This window comes from Stegodyphus dumicola, chromosome 3 (assembly GCF_044657685.1).
Source record: "Stegodyphus dumicola isolate Sdum_Otavi_A_Nest chromosome 3, ASM4465768v1".
Lineage (NCBI taxonomy): Eukaryota > Metazoa > Arthropoda > Arachnida > Araneae > Eresidae > Stegodyphus > Stegodyphus dumicola.
The window spans coordinates 214769726-214787683 of record NC_140770.1 but is presented as its reverse complement, the minus strand read 5'-3'; the positions used below and the strand labels follow the sequence as shown (position 1 = coordinate 214787683).

General features: G+C 31.1%; 1 protein-coding gene across 5 annotated transcripts in view; it reads right to left on the bottom strand.

The window, feature by feature from the left end:
• The window catches only part of LOC118203893 (uncharacterized), a 233753-nt gene that overhangs the window by 163075 nt on the left and 52720 nt on the right, over positions 1-17958 (bottom strand). For all 5 annotated transcript variants that reach the window (XM_085813843.1, XM_085813842.1, XM_085813846.1 and 2 more), the window contains 4 exons: positions 15664-15781; positions 12194-12335; positions 5404-5455; positions 1745-1802 (listed from right to left, as the gene is read on the bottom strand). In XM_085813843.1, coding sequence (XP_085669969.1) covers positions 1745-1802; positions 5404-5455; positions 12194-12335; positions 15664-15781 — 370 coding nt within the window. The remainder of the gene's footprint in view (positions 1-1744; positions 1803-5403; positions 5456-12193; positions 12336-15663; positions 15782-17958) is intronic.

Genomic DNA, 17958 nt, shown 5'->3' with positions numbered 1-17958 from the left:
ACATATGCGCAGTCGTAAATGTCTTGCGTGCACGCGTAAAACGCCTATGCGCATGCGTCAACGCGGCGCATGCGCAGAAAGATTTTAGCTTTGAGGTCCGGATTATAGATCATTCCGGATTATGGGTGTCCGAATTAACGACTTTTGACTGTACAAGATAAAAAATATAAAAATAATAATTAATCTTCTTTTATAGAAATTTTAATTCCGAACTCATCAAGGGAAAAAGGCTTAAAGCTTCTATATATATGTAATGGAATCCGCCTTAAAGTTTAAACACGTAAATGTAATTCAGTAGGACATTTAAAGGGCCCCCTAAGCCTTCGGGCCCCTATGCGACGGCATTCCTTGCATACCCTTATTTACGCCACTGTGTAGAAGTAACCTGTATAAGTATTGTGTTATATATCTTTCAACTTCAGTATTGATTGATTTGTAGACTTAAGTAGGTAAGTAACTCTTTTGTTTGACGTCACCATAATTTGTCATATTTCAATAGGCTTTCACCCTATTTTAATCTTGGATGGAAGGTGTGATGTATGGCTGATGCCAACCAACAAGATGTATAGAGGGCACTAGCTTTTAATCTGAAGGCGTCAAAAGTTTTAGTTTCCAAGAGGGAGACCGACAGAGAGGTCATAGGGAAGGCTCGTGGGAGCCATTAATGAAACCGAAATTCACTTTTATTACTTTATATATTTCAGTTATTAGTATTGTAGTTTATTATTAGTTTTGTGTTTGTGTAATAAATGTTAAAAATACAAGAAGGTGGAATTATTTCTCTATGAGGCGGTGGATGAAGAGAGGAAAGATATCACAACAGGATTTCACTTTTTACTATTCCATATCTTTATTTTAATTTCAGAAGCAGATCAATATCCGTCACTACATAAGATTACTTTAAATTTATTTCATCATAGAGGAAAGGAAGATGGGAGCAGCAGCGTAGGTTCTAACAGCACAAGGAGAGGGAAGCTTCAGTTCACAAAATGGTGCGTATTCGTTACGTATACTAGTTGTTCTCGAAGGTACTGGTCTAGGGGGGAAATCCTAAATTGCAGAAAGTTAATTAGAGGTTGTCTGTTTGTGTAGAGCAAAGCCATCATATTTTTTTATATTTTACATATATGTGTGTGTGTGTGCGTGATGAAAAAGATGTAGCAATGTCGATGGCATAGAACGCAGATATACTGAACAGAGAACTTGGCAGCCGACTAAGATTAATTATTCAATTTTATTTCAATTGACATCTGCAGCCACAATTACTTGGCACTCTAATTGTGCCTATTCAAGAACATTGACTTCTTTGACATTGGTTGCGATGGGAAGAGAGGAGCATGAAATAGCGCATATATACATATATATATATTCAATATCTTAAAATTTTTACTGTGAAACTATACACTTACAATAGTTCATTTTGTTAAATATTAGCGGCAGAGACAATGCTTTGCAAAAAGGCTTTGAATGAGCTACTATATAAATAACTAACAGGCTAAGTAATTCCATCTATGGATACATATTGCTCACATCAGAATAACTGAAATTTTCATAGCATGTTTTTTAAAATTAGAAGAAACAAATTAAAAAAAAAACTAAATGATACTGAAATTCATGGGTCCATTATGTATTTACTTAAATAATTGCTACGAGAACTATCAAATGAAAAAGGAAAGAACTCCTTAATTCAAAATAGATTTATGTATCTATCTTAAAGTCATTAATAACATTCATCAGAACTAACTTCAACAGAATCCAGAGGGAGCTCCTTTATCTTCCCACAATGATTTTCTTGAGCAGTTCTAAGAAAATTTAAAAAAGAAAAAAAAAGCGGAATAAATATTTGATGACCATACTTACAACACTTAATATCTTTAAATATCTACAGATATTGTTATAAAGTACAACTTACAAACAAATAATTACAGTAATGACTGCAAGCACAGGCTCTTACAATATCCCCCTCCTTTTTGTTCTAAAGGATAGCTTCATGTACTTAGGTATTTAATACACACATAAGCATAAAAAATTCTGAAAGCTTTCAGATTTTACATTATGCCCAAAGATGCGTTTTTTTAACGTTTAGTGTGTTAACTTTATTTATCAAATATTATGTTCTTCGCACTTAAATCATAAAATTCAATTCAACAACAATATCGCAAAATAATTTTAAAATGAGCATCTGATACACATTCTCACACCCTGGAGATAAAATTGTATATAATTCTGTATACAGAATATGCAATTTTTTTCACATTTCTTTCAGCTTATGTGAATCCCCAAGGAAGTGCTTCAGATTTTAAATTCATGAATTATAAAAGCAATTAGATAAAATTTTGCATGTGAAATTTTGAAAATGTTATTGAGAAGGCATCTGATGGATTATAAGAAACAGCATGCAGTTGGAAGAATGGAAACAGGACAAACTGACAGATATCTGTAAAAACCTAAAAAAGGCAGGCAAAACCTGTCGTGTCAAGAATCTGGATAAGGTACTGCAGGCAGACAACCAGATTAGGGCAAATGATTCTCAGGACCATTATTCGAGAACAATCATTAAAAGAAATAAGAAAACTGATAGCAGTCCAGATTACAAGGGAATTCACAGCAGCTTCAAGAAATCAAAGTGGCTAGTAACAAACCACTTCAAGTTACAATATGTTTTAATAACTACTTCTTAGGTTTTTCCTGCCAGTGTACAGTAAACTGTGACACACAATTTTGATGTCATACGACACTGTCAACCGAAATTGACATAAACTGTCAATTGTCAGTTTCAAATTGCAATGTTGAAACTTGAGAACAGCATCAGCTGAAGAAATTTATTTTCGATGAAGAAAGAGGAGATGCAGAACCATATGAATCCTAAAGAAAAGGGCAATAAGTAAAATACATGTGAAAAACACATCTCAAGAAAAAGAAGTAGAAGTAACAGAAAAAAAAAATCTGATGTGTACACCACATGACTTCCTCGTACGGAATATTAAATTATATGCATTTTTTCTTGCATTTCATTTAAACTTATGAGATTGAATTAAACCTACTTCGCCGACACTGCATAAACAATAGAAATAAATAGAATAAATGCATTCTTTATTCCACAATAGAATAAATGCATTCTTTAAAATTCACTTTGTTTACCATAGCGACACTCTGGCGCTTTACTTAACAGTATTATATTTCGTTCATATTATAACTCAGAATGCACAAAATTTACATCATTTAAAGAATTATCTAATCATTGCCACATGTTCTATTCATCTATTCAAATACTATAATAAAGCTAGAACTATATACAAAAGAAATTAAGCAAACAAAACAAAAAAGAAACAGTTTTTCACAGAAGATTGTGTATTTCTCATTCAATTAATTCAGTTTTCACTTTGCGACAAGGCAAATTTTATTTATTTTGAGTTTTTATGTATTTTTATACATAAAAACTCAAAATATCTGTATTAAAAATTACGAAGTAAATCTTAAACGCTTATTTCCTCGAAAAAATTCCAGAAAGGATTAAGCCTGATTTAAATAATAAATGAAGGCATTATCTTTGTTGTTGCGAAGCTAAGTTTCTCTAGATTGGCAACAAATCCGCTACTCAGCTGTTTCAAATGTAAACAAGAGCAATGGCCGCCATCAAATTAGGCTTAGCGGCACTTAAACAATTTTAAAATTGTTGATAATTCTAAAAATATTGCATACAGATTTACTAAAGGCATAAAACACTTAACCGGAAGTTAAAAACAACTTAATTCAATCATTTTTAAAGCAAAAAATGTACAATTTACAAACATATAAGAGTAAAGAAACTGAGATCACTGAGCCGGGTAACAGAGTGGATATATTTATAAATGTATTTATATACCTTTGGCGCGGCTGATTGAAACCAAAATACGAGGTGCACGTCTACATGTTATAGTAATCTTATATACAAAATTTCAACATTCTGAGGCTACTCATTTTTGAATTATGTGAGATACGTACGTACGTACATACGTTCATACAGACACCACGAAAAATTCTCTTCAGAATTCATTTTAAAGCAGTTTTTTAGTTTTTTTTTGGAGGAAAAGAGTCTTATTCTGTCCTTACATACAGATATCACGCAAAAACATTGTCAAATTGCATTCGAAAGCGGTCAAAGTGGATATTTTCGTTGAAATATGCTGCCTGAAGCTTTTCGCGATTACAACACTTCCTTTTTACTTCGTACAAGGAAGTAAAAAAAAAAAAAGTTACTTGAAGCATGATTTAGATGACACTTCTTTTAAGCCCATTTACTACTCTCCATACGGCAATGGTCAATATTGGTTAAGATATTAAATAGACAAAACTCTACTAAAGTTTTTCATAAACAAACTTTTATTTTTGCAAATGTATTCTCAAAATATTAATAAATAAATAAAAATAAATAACCGAGAAGTACAAACAAAAGCAATTAATATTTTATAACACACTACATTTAAAATTCAATTAAAAGGCATACTCTATTCAAACATAAATTATTGATTCCTTGATAACTAAATTGAGGTTTGAATGCAACTGTTCATAACTATGCCACATGGACTGGTATCATTCTTCTTTGGTAGCAAAACAAACTTTAACAAATCCAATTTTCTCACACAGTGCTATACGTTTTTATGTTAATTAAACAGTTATTCTGATCTGTACCTTTACTACAACTTCTTCTTTCCACAGTCCTTAAAAGAATATAAATTAGTTTTGTGTGTATTTAAGCTAAGGGTTTTGGTGTTTTATAGCTTATGGCAGCTTTGCTTTGCAGTTATGTATTATCTCTTGCTCTGTTGAAGTTATTCTGGCATCTTGCCAGTCGACGTTTAAAAAAGTATGCACCATTAACTTATCTTGACCCATTTTTAAGTATCCAGTTGAGTGCGTAGTCTAACTACATTACTTACATTTGAATTTAATTTTATCTTTCTTTAATTTAAATACCAATAAGTCAAGGTTATTCATCTGTAGCACAACAGTGCCTTCTGTTTGTTTAAACAGTTAATTAAAAAGGTTAATTTTAACTCTAAGATTTGGTCATTTGTTTCTGACTAAAGCGATAATTTGCTTCCAGTCTAAGGGTCTGCAGGTCACTGACACAAGCTTATAGACATAGCAGAACCATATAGTATAAACAATTACACTTGCTTCCAGATGTTAGAAAATGGCATATAAAGCAAATTTCTTTTCAAATAGAGTGTAACCACACACAGACAAATATTATAAATAGATTAAGCAACATGCTTTTAATATATCTAATATTTGTCTGCTGAAAATAATATGTAATACTGAATACATTAATGCTGGTAAAATTCTTTTCAAAAACCATATTACCTTAATTGCTTTAAATCTTTGCAACTACTGCAATTTGCAACTACTTGCAATACTTACAATTCAATGTGTTCATTATCTTCCAGATTTCTCATCTGAAAATCTAAATCTTCTAAAAATAAAGAAACAGCATATGTAAGTACACACACATAAAGCAAAAGAAATTAATATATTTCAATTCCATTCCATATTAAATTCAGAACAAACCTTATGTAGTAATAAAAAACCAGAAGCATAGTGATAAATTGCACGAAAGATGTAAAGAAATGTTAAAAGCAAAAATGAAATAGGAAAAAAGTAATTTACATCTTTTATTACATTGTCATCTGGTGTTGGGGCAAATAAAAGAAGAAAATACATCAGCTTGTTTCTGAACTAACAACATCACTGAACTAAATTAAAAATTAGTGCATAACACTTAAAATAATCTCAGAAAATTAAATCAAAATAGTTTGTGCCTTTATCAGCCCAAACCAATGAATGGGCTCCAAATTAAATACGGAATGAATTTTAAATGCATTAATAATTTAATTTATTTTGCATTCTTATCACCACTTTTTGATGCATGAGTATGCAGCTGGATGAAGTTTTGAATTGCTTTTTACATTGTAGTTATTCATTTATATATACACATATATATGTAAAAAAGTGCTAAAGTATCTAACGCCAAGGATAAACCAAAACTGATTTGACGTAAAAACTTGGAAAATATAACTAAAATAAAAGCTAGATTCCTCCCAATTTATTTTTATTTATTTTATTTGGAATTAGATTAGTTCCTTATTTACTGTTACCTGTTTACAGTGGAACCTTGAGATACGAGCAGCTCTATATATGAGAAATTCGAGATATGACGAAAGTACGAGCAAAAAGTGTGTCTCTAAAATACAAAAATTGACTCGAGTAACAAGCAATGAGCCAGCCTGTTGGTATGCATGCCACCATTTCCCGATCTGACTTGGCTCGGGGAATCCCCTTGTCAGATCACTCGGTGTTCTTTGATCTACGTATTTGTGCACTTGTGAGTCAATTGTTTATTACATTTTACTCGAAAATAATTACTTCCCGATGTCTCCCAAGAAAAGTGTTGCTTCAGACAGTGCTGCAAAGAAAAATAAGGAAGCCATGCCCGTTGAAATTACGAAAAAATCATAGATAAACAAACATGGTGTAAGAGTGATGGAATTGGCAAAGACTTACGGCCTTTCGACATTGATGATTTGCACTATTCTGAAGAAACAGAAAGAAACTTGATGTAGACAAAGGAATTACTGTTACTTCCAAGTACCATCCAAAACTCTTAGAAGATGCTAAGAAGCTGTTGTTTGATGGATTAACGAGAAGCAATTAAAATATCTGTGTTGGAATAAAGGTAAACTGTGGTTTATTATTTACCACTTAAATGGATGGATTAACTGGATTTCCATTATTTTTAATGGGAATTTTTGTTTCTAGATATGAGAAATTCACTATATGAGCTCAATGCTGGAACCAATTAATCTCGTATCTCGAGGTTCCACTGTACTTTGTTTTCGAAGTTATTGCTTCAAACTAATTTATGCCCCTGGGTTGGACAGTTTACCATTTAATTTTTTTCATCTATATATATACAGCACATCCTGTTTATTAAATTCAATGACTGATAAACTAAGCAGCACCTACACAAATGTATATCGATGTATCTCAAAACACAGTTAAAAACTGCTTTAGAAAATCTGGCTTTTGTTTACAGTCACATTTATGAAAAGCACCACAGGAACTGTAAGTTATAGCTAAAGTTTTGAACATCAGCAAAGGAAGTCACGAAGTCATTTTTAGTATACATTACAATTGACAGAAGTATTGTCGTTGCTACATATTATAATGTGTTAAAAATTGGACTATGATATTATTTGTGTTTAAGTTTTACTATTATTTAATTTACATCTTTTCTACTAGCCTTACTTTGCCACAAAGTCGTTCACTCCAGATTTATGTAGATCTGAGTGGCAAGCAGTTTAACTACAAAGTTAGATAATTTGCAGATAGCTGGATGTGAAAACTTTGGCCTGCTCAATATCACTGCTTTGCCATGAAAAGCTTTGTTCTTTGTTTTTGCCATGAAAAGTTTGAGGAGTTCCAACTGGTGTTAAAAACTAAATACAGTCAAATACCGAAAATCCGCCGACCTGAAATCCGCGTTGCCTCTCAAAATAAAAACATTCAGTTTATATGTTCCGGAAACCACAACATTGAGTACAAAATATCAAAGAAAAAATACCGAATAATGACGTCATAATTACTGAATAATAATGAGTCATAACGGAAATACCAAATTATTGACATCATGATAAAAGTTTTTTTCCCTCTAATCTGCATTGAGGTAAAAAAGCAGACGATTCACTCAAGTCTTCTTTCAAGTTCACGATTCAAGTTGTTGTATTTTCTGAGTTTTGTTATTTCACGAGATTATTTAGTGCTGCCTTTTTTTTTTTTTTTTATCTGGATATTTTGTGGATAAATTAAGAGTATATTAAATCTCAGCCCTTTTTAATACGACAGATAAGAAACACACTCATGATTTTACTGCTTGCAACGCTGAAAAACGTAAAGACGTTGCATTGACGGTAATACAAAAAGTGCAAATTCTGCAAAAGATGGAGGCAGGTTCCACTTCTCGCTTTAGAGCAGAATCCTATGGAATTGCGACACGATTGTGTATTATACACGTAAAAATAAAGAAAAGCTCTTGAAATTTTACAGCAACAGTGATACTAACACCGGAATGTGAAACCGGAAATCTTTGCATGAAGCGAAAACGGCAAACCTCGATGCTGTGTACATATAATACAATGAATAATATAATCAATTTATATATGTAATAATAATTTAATGCATATAATAAATTATTGCAATAATGTATATAATAATTTAATTAAATGTGTCTAATACGCCTTATTTATTATTTTGCACTTTGAGTTTGAATATTATGATTTATCTTTTTTGTCCTAAAATCCGCACAACCTCTGGTCCCAAGCCTTGCAGATTTCTGGACTTCTACTGTATTACAATACAAAGATAAAATTAGGATAAGTTATCAGTTAGAATCTCTATCGAGGTCTTAGACAGAGCTTGCAACCTTTGTCAGGATAGATTAAATTGTTTGAGTTTGTAAGTCTAAAAAAAAGTTGTGCTTAAGCCAGAACCAGGTGACTGGTGATTTTGAGTTCTATAATCTTTGTTTAACCCTCACAAAATGTGAGGTAGAATAAATTTAAAGAGAATGCATTTCTAGTGGTGATAATTCACCCCCACCCAAATAATCTACATAGCACCTTAATTTTAGTGTAAGTGAGCTAGCTAAGTTTAATTGAACCCAAGATAGGTATTATAATAGAAAATGCTAAAAATGCTGCTGAAACTCAAATTCCCAGTGAAAGTGGCGCAGAATAAAGTGACAACATGCTATTCTCAATCAAAAGTAGAAAAAAAAAAACCACTGCATATTTTAAGAAAAACTCTAAAAATAATATAAAACAAACACAAATACATCAGTCCTTTGTAATAATTTAAAATTTCATCATATCATGTTCATAATTATAAAAAAGTATAAAACTTTGAAAATGAGTAAATAATTTACCATTACGTTTAAAGATATTACAATTTGCAATACACTAATCTCCATCTGTTAAACTTAGTTTCTGAATATAATGAAATATGACTAGAACAGAAGTGATTTTAATAAGCAGTACATACTGTACCTATATATGGACGATATATAAATAGTTCCATCTTTAACCTTCTAAGTGACATGACCAGCTATACCAAGTCATGAAATTTTTTGCCACTTGGTACATGTTAGCTTATAATGCAATATACTTTGTTTTCAGACTTTCTTTAATAATGTAAATATCATCTTAATGAATGTAAGTTTATGAAAATAGAGACTACAATAAGTAATTATACAAATTTAGCTAATAAATTCTGTTTAAATACAGTTCTTTATGACAGATAAAAAAACCTATGCTGCTCAGAAGGTTAGGATAATTTATGACTTAGCAAATTTAAAGTTATGCACAATTTAATATCAATTATAGTACTAATTTGATAAAACACTATGATTAATGCAGCAACAGAATCATTCTCCAAAAATATCCCACCATCTTGCCACAATGCCATTTAATATACTGAATCAGAACTTTATTTATGTCTTGAGAATTCCCCCCCCCAAGAAAGTCTGTAACGTCATTCTTATTATTTTAAAAGTATGTACTAATTTGCAAGCTGCATTGTTCTATCAGTTACAAGGTTACTTATTTTAAACTGCCTTTAGATTCATGAACATTTTAATTTTTAAACTAATTAAACATTGCAATTAAACATATATCTATATTTTAAACTTTGAATCGTATAATCATGACTTACAAATAATTCATAAAATGTTGAATTTCATCTGACAGTTGATTTTTGCAAAACTAAGAAAATCTTTCAACCAACCATGAATAATGAAATAAAGATATATGATTAAAAAAAAATATTAGCTTTTTCACATACTGTACCTTTGTTGTTTCTTTCATAATGGCATCTACATTTTATTAATCATTTATATTTCTTATTTTACGATCGAGTACTATATACAATTCTTATTTTAAGATCAAGAAAAATAAGCCTCATATGTTTCAGCATTTTTAGTGTAGAAAGACAGGCACAGTCTATTTCCATCTCACTATTAAAAAATTGCTTCTGTTTAGCAGTGAGCTTATTTAATTAATATTAAATCTGAAGTCACTATGTAACTAATAAATGTATTCTCTGAAACTTAAGACAATTCATCTTATTAAGGAATGCTGATGTATTAAATTAAGGAATGCTTGATGTAAAGTTTTCAGTTCAAGTCTACTGTTTACAATTCATATTCAATGACTTTTTTCTTCTGTAAGTTTTTTTTAGTACTTTTCATAATAAAGTAAAAAAAAATAAAAATTGCCTTGATATGTCAAATAAATAAAGCATGAAATACAAAGAATGAAAGCGTTGTTGAACTTTTATTCTTTGTATTTCATGCTTGTTGAGAAACATACTACTATTTACATTACGATGTCCAGTGGAAGGGGATTTCTTATTGAAACCAAATAAAACGCTACAGCTACTAGTTTATCTATAAGGATAAAGAAAGGCTGTTTGCACATTTTTTTAGATGATTTTATTTTGCTATTAAAAAAAAATCATCTGCTCGGATTTTTTTTTTTTTTTTAACAGCAACTACATTTTTGAAAGTATAAATTAGCTTCTGCTACTTGGCAGTTTTGTTTTCATGCAAAATGGCACAACAAAGCAGTGAGTAGAAGGCTATGTCTGTGCTTTTCCCAAAGAAATTTATTTCTATCTAGTTATTAAAAAACACTGCAAAAGCCATGGGTTTTCAATATCTAAAGCCACAATAGGTAATAATGTCAACAAGAAAAAGGGGAGGTCAAAGTTTAGTTTCAAGTGAAAAAATTGTTTGAAATACATATACAAGGAAAAAACAGAATGTTGCAAAGGTAAGATCTTTAATGTTAAAAGAAAATCTTCTAAGTCAAAGGACAGTTGCCCCAAGTTCATTAAAATGCTCAATATCAAGTGTAAACATAGTGATTAATGCTGATTTGAATCTTAAGAGCCAAAAAAACATAATGTACATTATCTTTCCCCACTATATATCGTGAACACAGGATGACACGCTGCAGAATTTTTTAGAAACATTTAGAGATAAAAATGGACACATTTTTTCACAATAAACGAATCCTTGGTGTATTTGACTGCAATAAAAAGAGATCCATATAGTTTCATTAAAGAGGAGAAAAAATTCTCAATAGATGGTTCAAAGAATCTAAAGAAAGTTTTTGAAAGAGATTTAAGATTGTTGCTATTTTTCATATGATGGCAAATTAAAAATAAAGGGACTGGACAAAAATGTAACGTTCAAATTCAAATACTATCAGGAACATATTTTATACCCAATTTTCAGATACGAAATACCTTCTCTTTACCCACAGTGCCTTCAACCTGCATCAATACGAAGCAAGCAGCCACATGTCAAAATCCACTGTTAACTTCCTGGAAAAAGATGGAACAAGAAATGGGTTTCAATGCCATATCCTTACTAAATCTCCCAATGTATCTCCCATTTTTGTTCTTCTGGACTTCTAAAAAGTGGATTGTCATAACATAGACCTACAACCCTCCTTGGACTTTGGAAAACTGTTCAAGAGGAATGGAAATAAAATACCTCTTCCAATACTACAAAAGGCTTTATTATTGTCTTTGAAATTTCAGTGTAGAAAGATAATGAATGAAGAATAAGGGTTACCATATAGAACATTTGAAGCAGAAAATTTTTAGATTAAGTATTTCTGTAAATACAATGAAAATCGTCTAAAAAAATGTGCATAGTTGGAATACAATTTTTTAAATTCTTTTATAACACATTTTTAGACATTACAAAAAAAGTAGCTTTAAGACATAAAAGGAAAGAGCTTTCATGCTGGCTTATGAAAAGAAAATATACTGCTATGTTTGTTTCCAACTGAGACACTTCTTTTCTGAAACTTAAGATGAGAGAACCGTAAAATAAGGAGAATTTACAAGTAAATATTCCATACACAATGAAATTAAGAAATAAAAAAAAATATTCTGCATCATGTCAAGCCTTACATGTTTACCAGTTAAATGTGAAAGTAAGAACTTAATGCCACAATTATATATGACAGGCCAAAAATAATAAGTAGCATTAATAAAAATAAATTGATGATGCAATATCTTTCTCCATAACATAACAATGCTATATTTTAACATTAAAATAATTTCAATGTTTTTATTTTACAAATACCTGCATCTGTTTTTAGCGTCTGAAGAACTTCAAATTGGTCACAAGATCTATTGTTGCATTTTTCTAGTCCGTACTCTGCAAGTTGGCATACTTGTTGGAAGAAATTTTGGTGATAAAGGGAAGAGCACAGCTTAGAATATGCCTAATAAGAAAAATGTTGAAATATTTTAAGGACAAATTAAGAATTAACAGCAAAAACTGAAAATTAGTTAACAATGTAACAAACATAGCACATTTTGCATGTCATATATTATATGTGTGATATTTATACACATTACAGTGTGCAAATGTAAACTTAATACTTCTAATATAACAAGTAGTCCATAACAGTGGCTCATTAAAACCAGAATCAAAATATTCAAAAATCATGAAAATGAATGAAAAAAAGATTTCAAAACAGTAGCACACTTGATGTATATTCGAGAGGTACAGGATTCAAGTCCTGGTGAGAGCATTGCGGATTTCTTCAGCTTCCTGAAACTGAAAAATCCTAATGACCCTACAGTGGCAGCCAAACTAAAAGGTAGCGGACAATAATTCATCACCAACAGGGTTTGACAATTAGGTCCCCTAATTTCCAATCTCTTTTTAACCCATCGAGGACCAACGTCCTGTAGGTATGATGCAACGATTCTACTCTTACCATCCCAGCGCGTAATTTGAAAACTGAATGGTTTATTTGAATTTTTAAATGCCAGCAGATGGTGATAAATGGTTTTTACAAAGGTTAAGTCATGTGGTTTTTGATACTCATGTATGAGCATTAGTTTCTGTTCTATGCTTCTGGTTTTGATAGATTTATTGTGGTGTAAACAAACTGGGAATCACAGCTTTTAAGTTTAAAGGGACAAAAGCATTTTTGTTAATTTCGTTTAATTCTCGTTTTCATTTTTATTCTTTATGTTTTTCGTTTTTAAAATGTAGGGAAGTGCATCCAGCTCAATGTTTTTATTAACCAAAAGGGCTATTAATTTCATTTTGGCATTTTGTGTCGAAAACTTTAAATGTCTGTTTCACTTTTCAAATTACTGCTACCAAATATTATCGCGCTGTGTTATATTTAACCATTTCACTGCTATGTGGTGCAAAAGTGCTGCATTCTTTTGTCTCGAAAACCACGACACAGTTAGTTATTTTAGAATGCATACTCGTATGACAAAGTACGCGTGAGGTCAGACTACGTTCACACCCACGGAGCAACAAAGACGCACTGAAACTCGCAGCGCTTACGGTTAAGGAACTAAACAATAAATGTACATATGTTTCTTGCATTGTGATAAAACAACGGTGCCTACAGTCATCAAATTTTGTATAATGTAATCCTCTGCATGCTAGCCCTCAAAGGGTTAAAAGGGAGAATATTTAAGGTATTTTTTCCCCTTCTTCCAGCATGCCTTCGTAGTGTAATGGTAGCACATTCATCTATTTAAAATATTGCCTTTATTCCAAAGCTATAATATTTATCAAGAAAAATCAGCATAAAGTTCATAAACCATTGAATCAAAATTTTGCAGATGAATTTAATTCAAAATCACCATGATGCCAATATGGTACCGAACTTGATAATTCACAGCAACGGAGGAAGACAGGATTTTCATGTGTACAACAAAAACATTCACACTGCAGAAAGAGGAAGCAAATATCTACCTAATATCAGTGATTTTCAACCAATATGATGTGGCACTTTTAACATGTTGCCAAATTTTATGAATCCAAGCACTAAAAATTATTTTGTATGTATTTTATACATAGTGCAACTATCTTCATGTAATACAAGATTTTTTCCTTATATGATGCATGTATGATTTGCCTACACCTTTTTATGTCACACTGTGATTGCCCATATATAAGCAACATCAGATAAGTAGTTCAGCTGGTTGAGTTTCTAGTGGGGATTGGCTGATTCAGTCCCAACGCAAATCATTTAGAAGAACATATTAATTTGTTTCCGATTAATCTTATATACGATTATCCAATTACACAAAAAGCTTTAAGTGTGTTAATATGAAAAAATGCATTTTCATTTTTATGCCCAAATAAAAATGAAGTTATCTAAAATGCTCAAGATCAAATTTTGCATTAAATGTAATTTGTAGTTTACCATTAAATAAATATTTTGTTTACTTTGTAATGCAATTTTTTTCATATTTTATTGAAATTATAGTATGCTATTTTTATAAAATACTTTACAGGAATATAAATCAATTAACCAAGACAAATTCTTTTAAATTTTATCTTATTGTAAATGTGCCAACAAATTTTTAAATTATTAAAAGTGTAGTAAAAGTAAATGGAGAAAAGATCTAGAATCACTGATCTATAATGACCAGTCTTTACTTTTCTGAACAAATGCACTAGATGACCCATTTATACCTAATGTCATCAAAATGGGAGCAGCTGAAGTCTCCACATTAACACGCAGCCTTGTCTAGAATTAGACAAGGCTGCGTGTTTATGTGGAATAGAATATCAGCAGACTTTTTCAGAGCATCCTCTCCTTCTCCCAATGCCTTTTTCTTATGTACTTACCTTCATAGCCTTCAAGAGTCTGTACAGACTCTTGAATTTCCAGACTCCTTGAGAACAGTGGGTGGAGGCATCATCATTGAAAATTCTGCTCCTGCTTTCAAAGTTAGGATTTCATCACAGTAACTCAAAGCAGGGTTGCATGGTCAAAGACAAAGAGTTAAAAAAAAGGCAGACAGATAATATTCTTACTGATGATGCCTGATTTGAAAAGACAGTTGAACAGCCAATCAAGTACTCTGCAACATTTATTCAGGAGTGAGTGCTTGTTCCTCACTGTTTACATCAGTCTGCAATTAGTTCATCACAAACTGCATCATTTGAATTCTGTACTTATGTAAAACACTAATTCATACTCCAAATGAGAGTCACAGAAAACAGAATGAAAAAAAGAAAGTTTGGTTTAAAGTTAATGTTTTCTATGGATCAAAATTCATTAAAAAAAAAACTCAGGATCACAAGAACTCTGTAATATAAGGCATTCCTACATGTGCAGGAAAAAAAACTTCATTAATAAAATTAATACCCCTTTTATCATCAAAATATGTCATTAATATAGTGTACTTTTGTTAAAAAATTCATTGCCAAATATGTATAATGTCACATACTTTATATTACTTACTTTTATAGTATCACATACTTTTAAATTGCATATAATACAAACTGCCAATAAATTAGCTGCCATATTCAATTTCCCAAGAACTGAAGTTTTTTTTGTTTACATTAAAATATCTGCACAGATTACAAAGACATCTCCAAATAAAGCATTCCCATATTATCAGAATTAATTTTATTTTGTAATAAGTGAAATATTTAATAAAAAAAATATTATGAATAGCGATAACAGTATTAAAAAATCTATCTGTTATATTAAAATTTAACAGTAAACAATTTGGGTAAAAGCTTCAGATTAAAATAGTGCAATTTACATACTTATTACATACTTTGCAATAATTTGGATCAATGACAAGAGCAAGGTAACTGTCTAATTCAGCTTTCTTATATTTTTTCAGCTGAATGTAGGCTTGGGCTCGACTAGTGCGCACTTTTTTGCAGTATGGGCTATAGAAAAAATACAAAATGGAAATTTAAAAAAATCTTATAAAAATATACAAAAGAGTATTATAATTATTATAATATAGTTATTTATAATTTTCATTAAAAATAATATATCTTAATGATTATAGAAATGGGTAAATTCAAATAAATATTTTAGCATTACTTTCAATTCACATATTTTAACAAGTCATATTTCAAATATGCTACTTCCTTAAAACAACAAAAATATAATATGCTAACTTTCCTTGCAGCTTTTGTAGATTGCTTGCCTAGATACCAAGTGGAAGTTGAATGCAATGTTGTTTCTTTTTTCTCTTCATGCGTGCATTATCTTCAACACAATATTTGAGGATTAAACAACACAGAAACTCAGCCAAAGATTCAGAGAATGAAATAATAATAAAACCTGAAAATTTCAGGTTTCAATCTAGCAACTCAAAAGAGATTTCATTCAGCTCTTTTTAAAAATTAAAAATGTGGGTGTATGTACGCATATATTTAATAGGCTGGCGAAGTTTAAGCATAGATTAGACTGTCAATTATAAACTTTAATATTTTAGGATGTGGAGAGGGAGGAGATATAAATACTTTCCAATCATGGCTGATGGTTGTAGAGGATGCCAGAATGAATGCATAGCAAAAGGATGAAACTTGCAGACAAATGTAGCTGTAGATATAATTTTATTTCTGGACAAGATAATTAGGATGCATATTCTTCTTCACACATCATTATGGGCAGAATATGCACCCCACAATTTTTTTGGAAACTTCGCATATCTTAATGCAATGGACAGCGGCTAAGTGTTAGAAGGACGGAAGCAGGTGAGAAAGTGCTTGATGCAACGTGGGAGAGAGTCAAAGCAATTTTGGTTTCACATGAATCCTATTCAGAGAATGGGCTGAAAGGTATTTGCATTGCAGCATCATGCAAGATCATATAATACGGATTTATTTTGAAATGATGCAGTTTAGATCGATATATTAGGAACAGTTAGTATTTAAGACAGGAATGGGAAGTATCCAAATTAAAATGAGAAATAAAAAGGACTATTGCCAATTAAAATTATGAGTTTGCATTATATATTTTTAAGCTATATGTACAGGATGGGCAAGAATTAATTCCCCAGTGAAAATTGTTTAAAACTTTTTAAATATTTAATTTTCATGAAACGAAAAACATTCTTTCCCTTACAATGGGAGAATTTATTAAGTGATATCTCATTGAAGTCACTGCAAGCATCAATAGTGGACCATGGCATAACATCTAATCTAGCATAGTATAAGCGAGCTCAGCTGGCAATCCTGTACCAAGTATGGTGGTCTGTGGTACAAGTAGAGAGATGGTAGCAAAGTGTGAAAGGAGCTCATGCCTCGATAGATGCAAAGACATAAGGAATTGCCACTCAAAGCTAATGGACCCAGGCTCTATATCAATTTTTAGGATATGCAAATGTTGCTCAACATCCAGGAGAAAGGAAAACATGCAAATTATTCAGGAAATGAAATTTCACTCAAAGTCCTCAGATATCACAGGCAGGCATCTTGTGAAAGTGGTTTGACTGCCACACAATCTGAACTAGGATGCCAGCTGAGTCAGCTCATGCAAGGCTAGTTGTACTATGGTCTGCCACTGATACCTGCAAAGATGAGATACCATAAAGATAAATTCTACCACTGCAAGAACAAAAATGTCTTGTTTCACGAAACTTTTTAAGTATTTAAGAAGTAATAAATTTTCATTAGGGAGTTAATTCTCACCCGTCTTGTATATATACATAAAATTTATAAAAATATTTCACTTCCTTATTATATGAAAATATGTACTATTGCCAAGTTATAATCCAGATTTTTATTGCAGAATGAAATTTTAAACTAAAAAAAAGTGGGGGGTTTAATAGCTCCAACATGTATTTCTGCATTTATATATGAATGTGAAATGGTATAAATAAACCAATTTACATCAATGTATTAGATATCAATATATTAGAAAAGTATATTATTGTTGAATTAAAATATAACCCTCCCTTCAGATACTTAAATACAGGGAGATTCTAAATTGTTTTTGTAAATTAAGAGAGGTGATAGTACTCATCCAGATGAGCAATAATTATCGTAGAACATAAGGTCACATTCCACTCTAAGAGGCAGAAAAGAGGAATATTAGAATTTCAACCTAAACT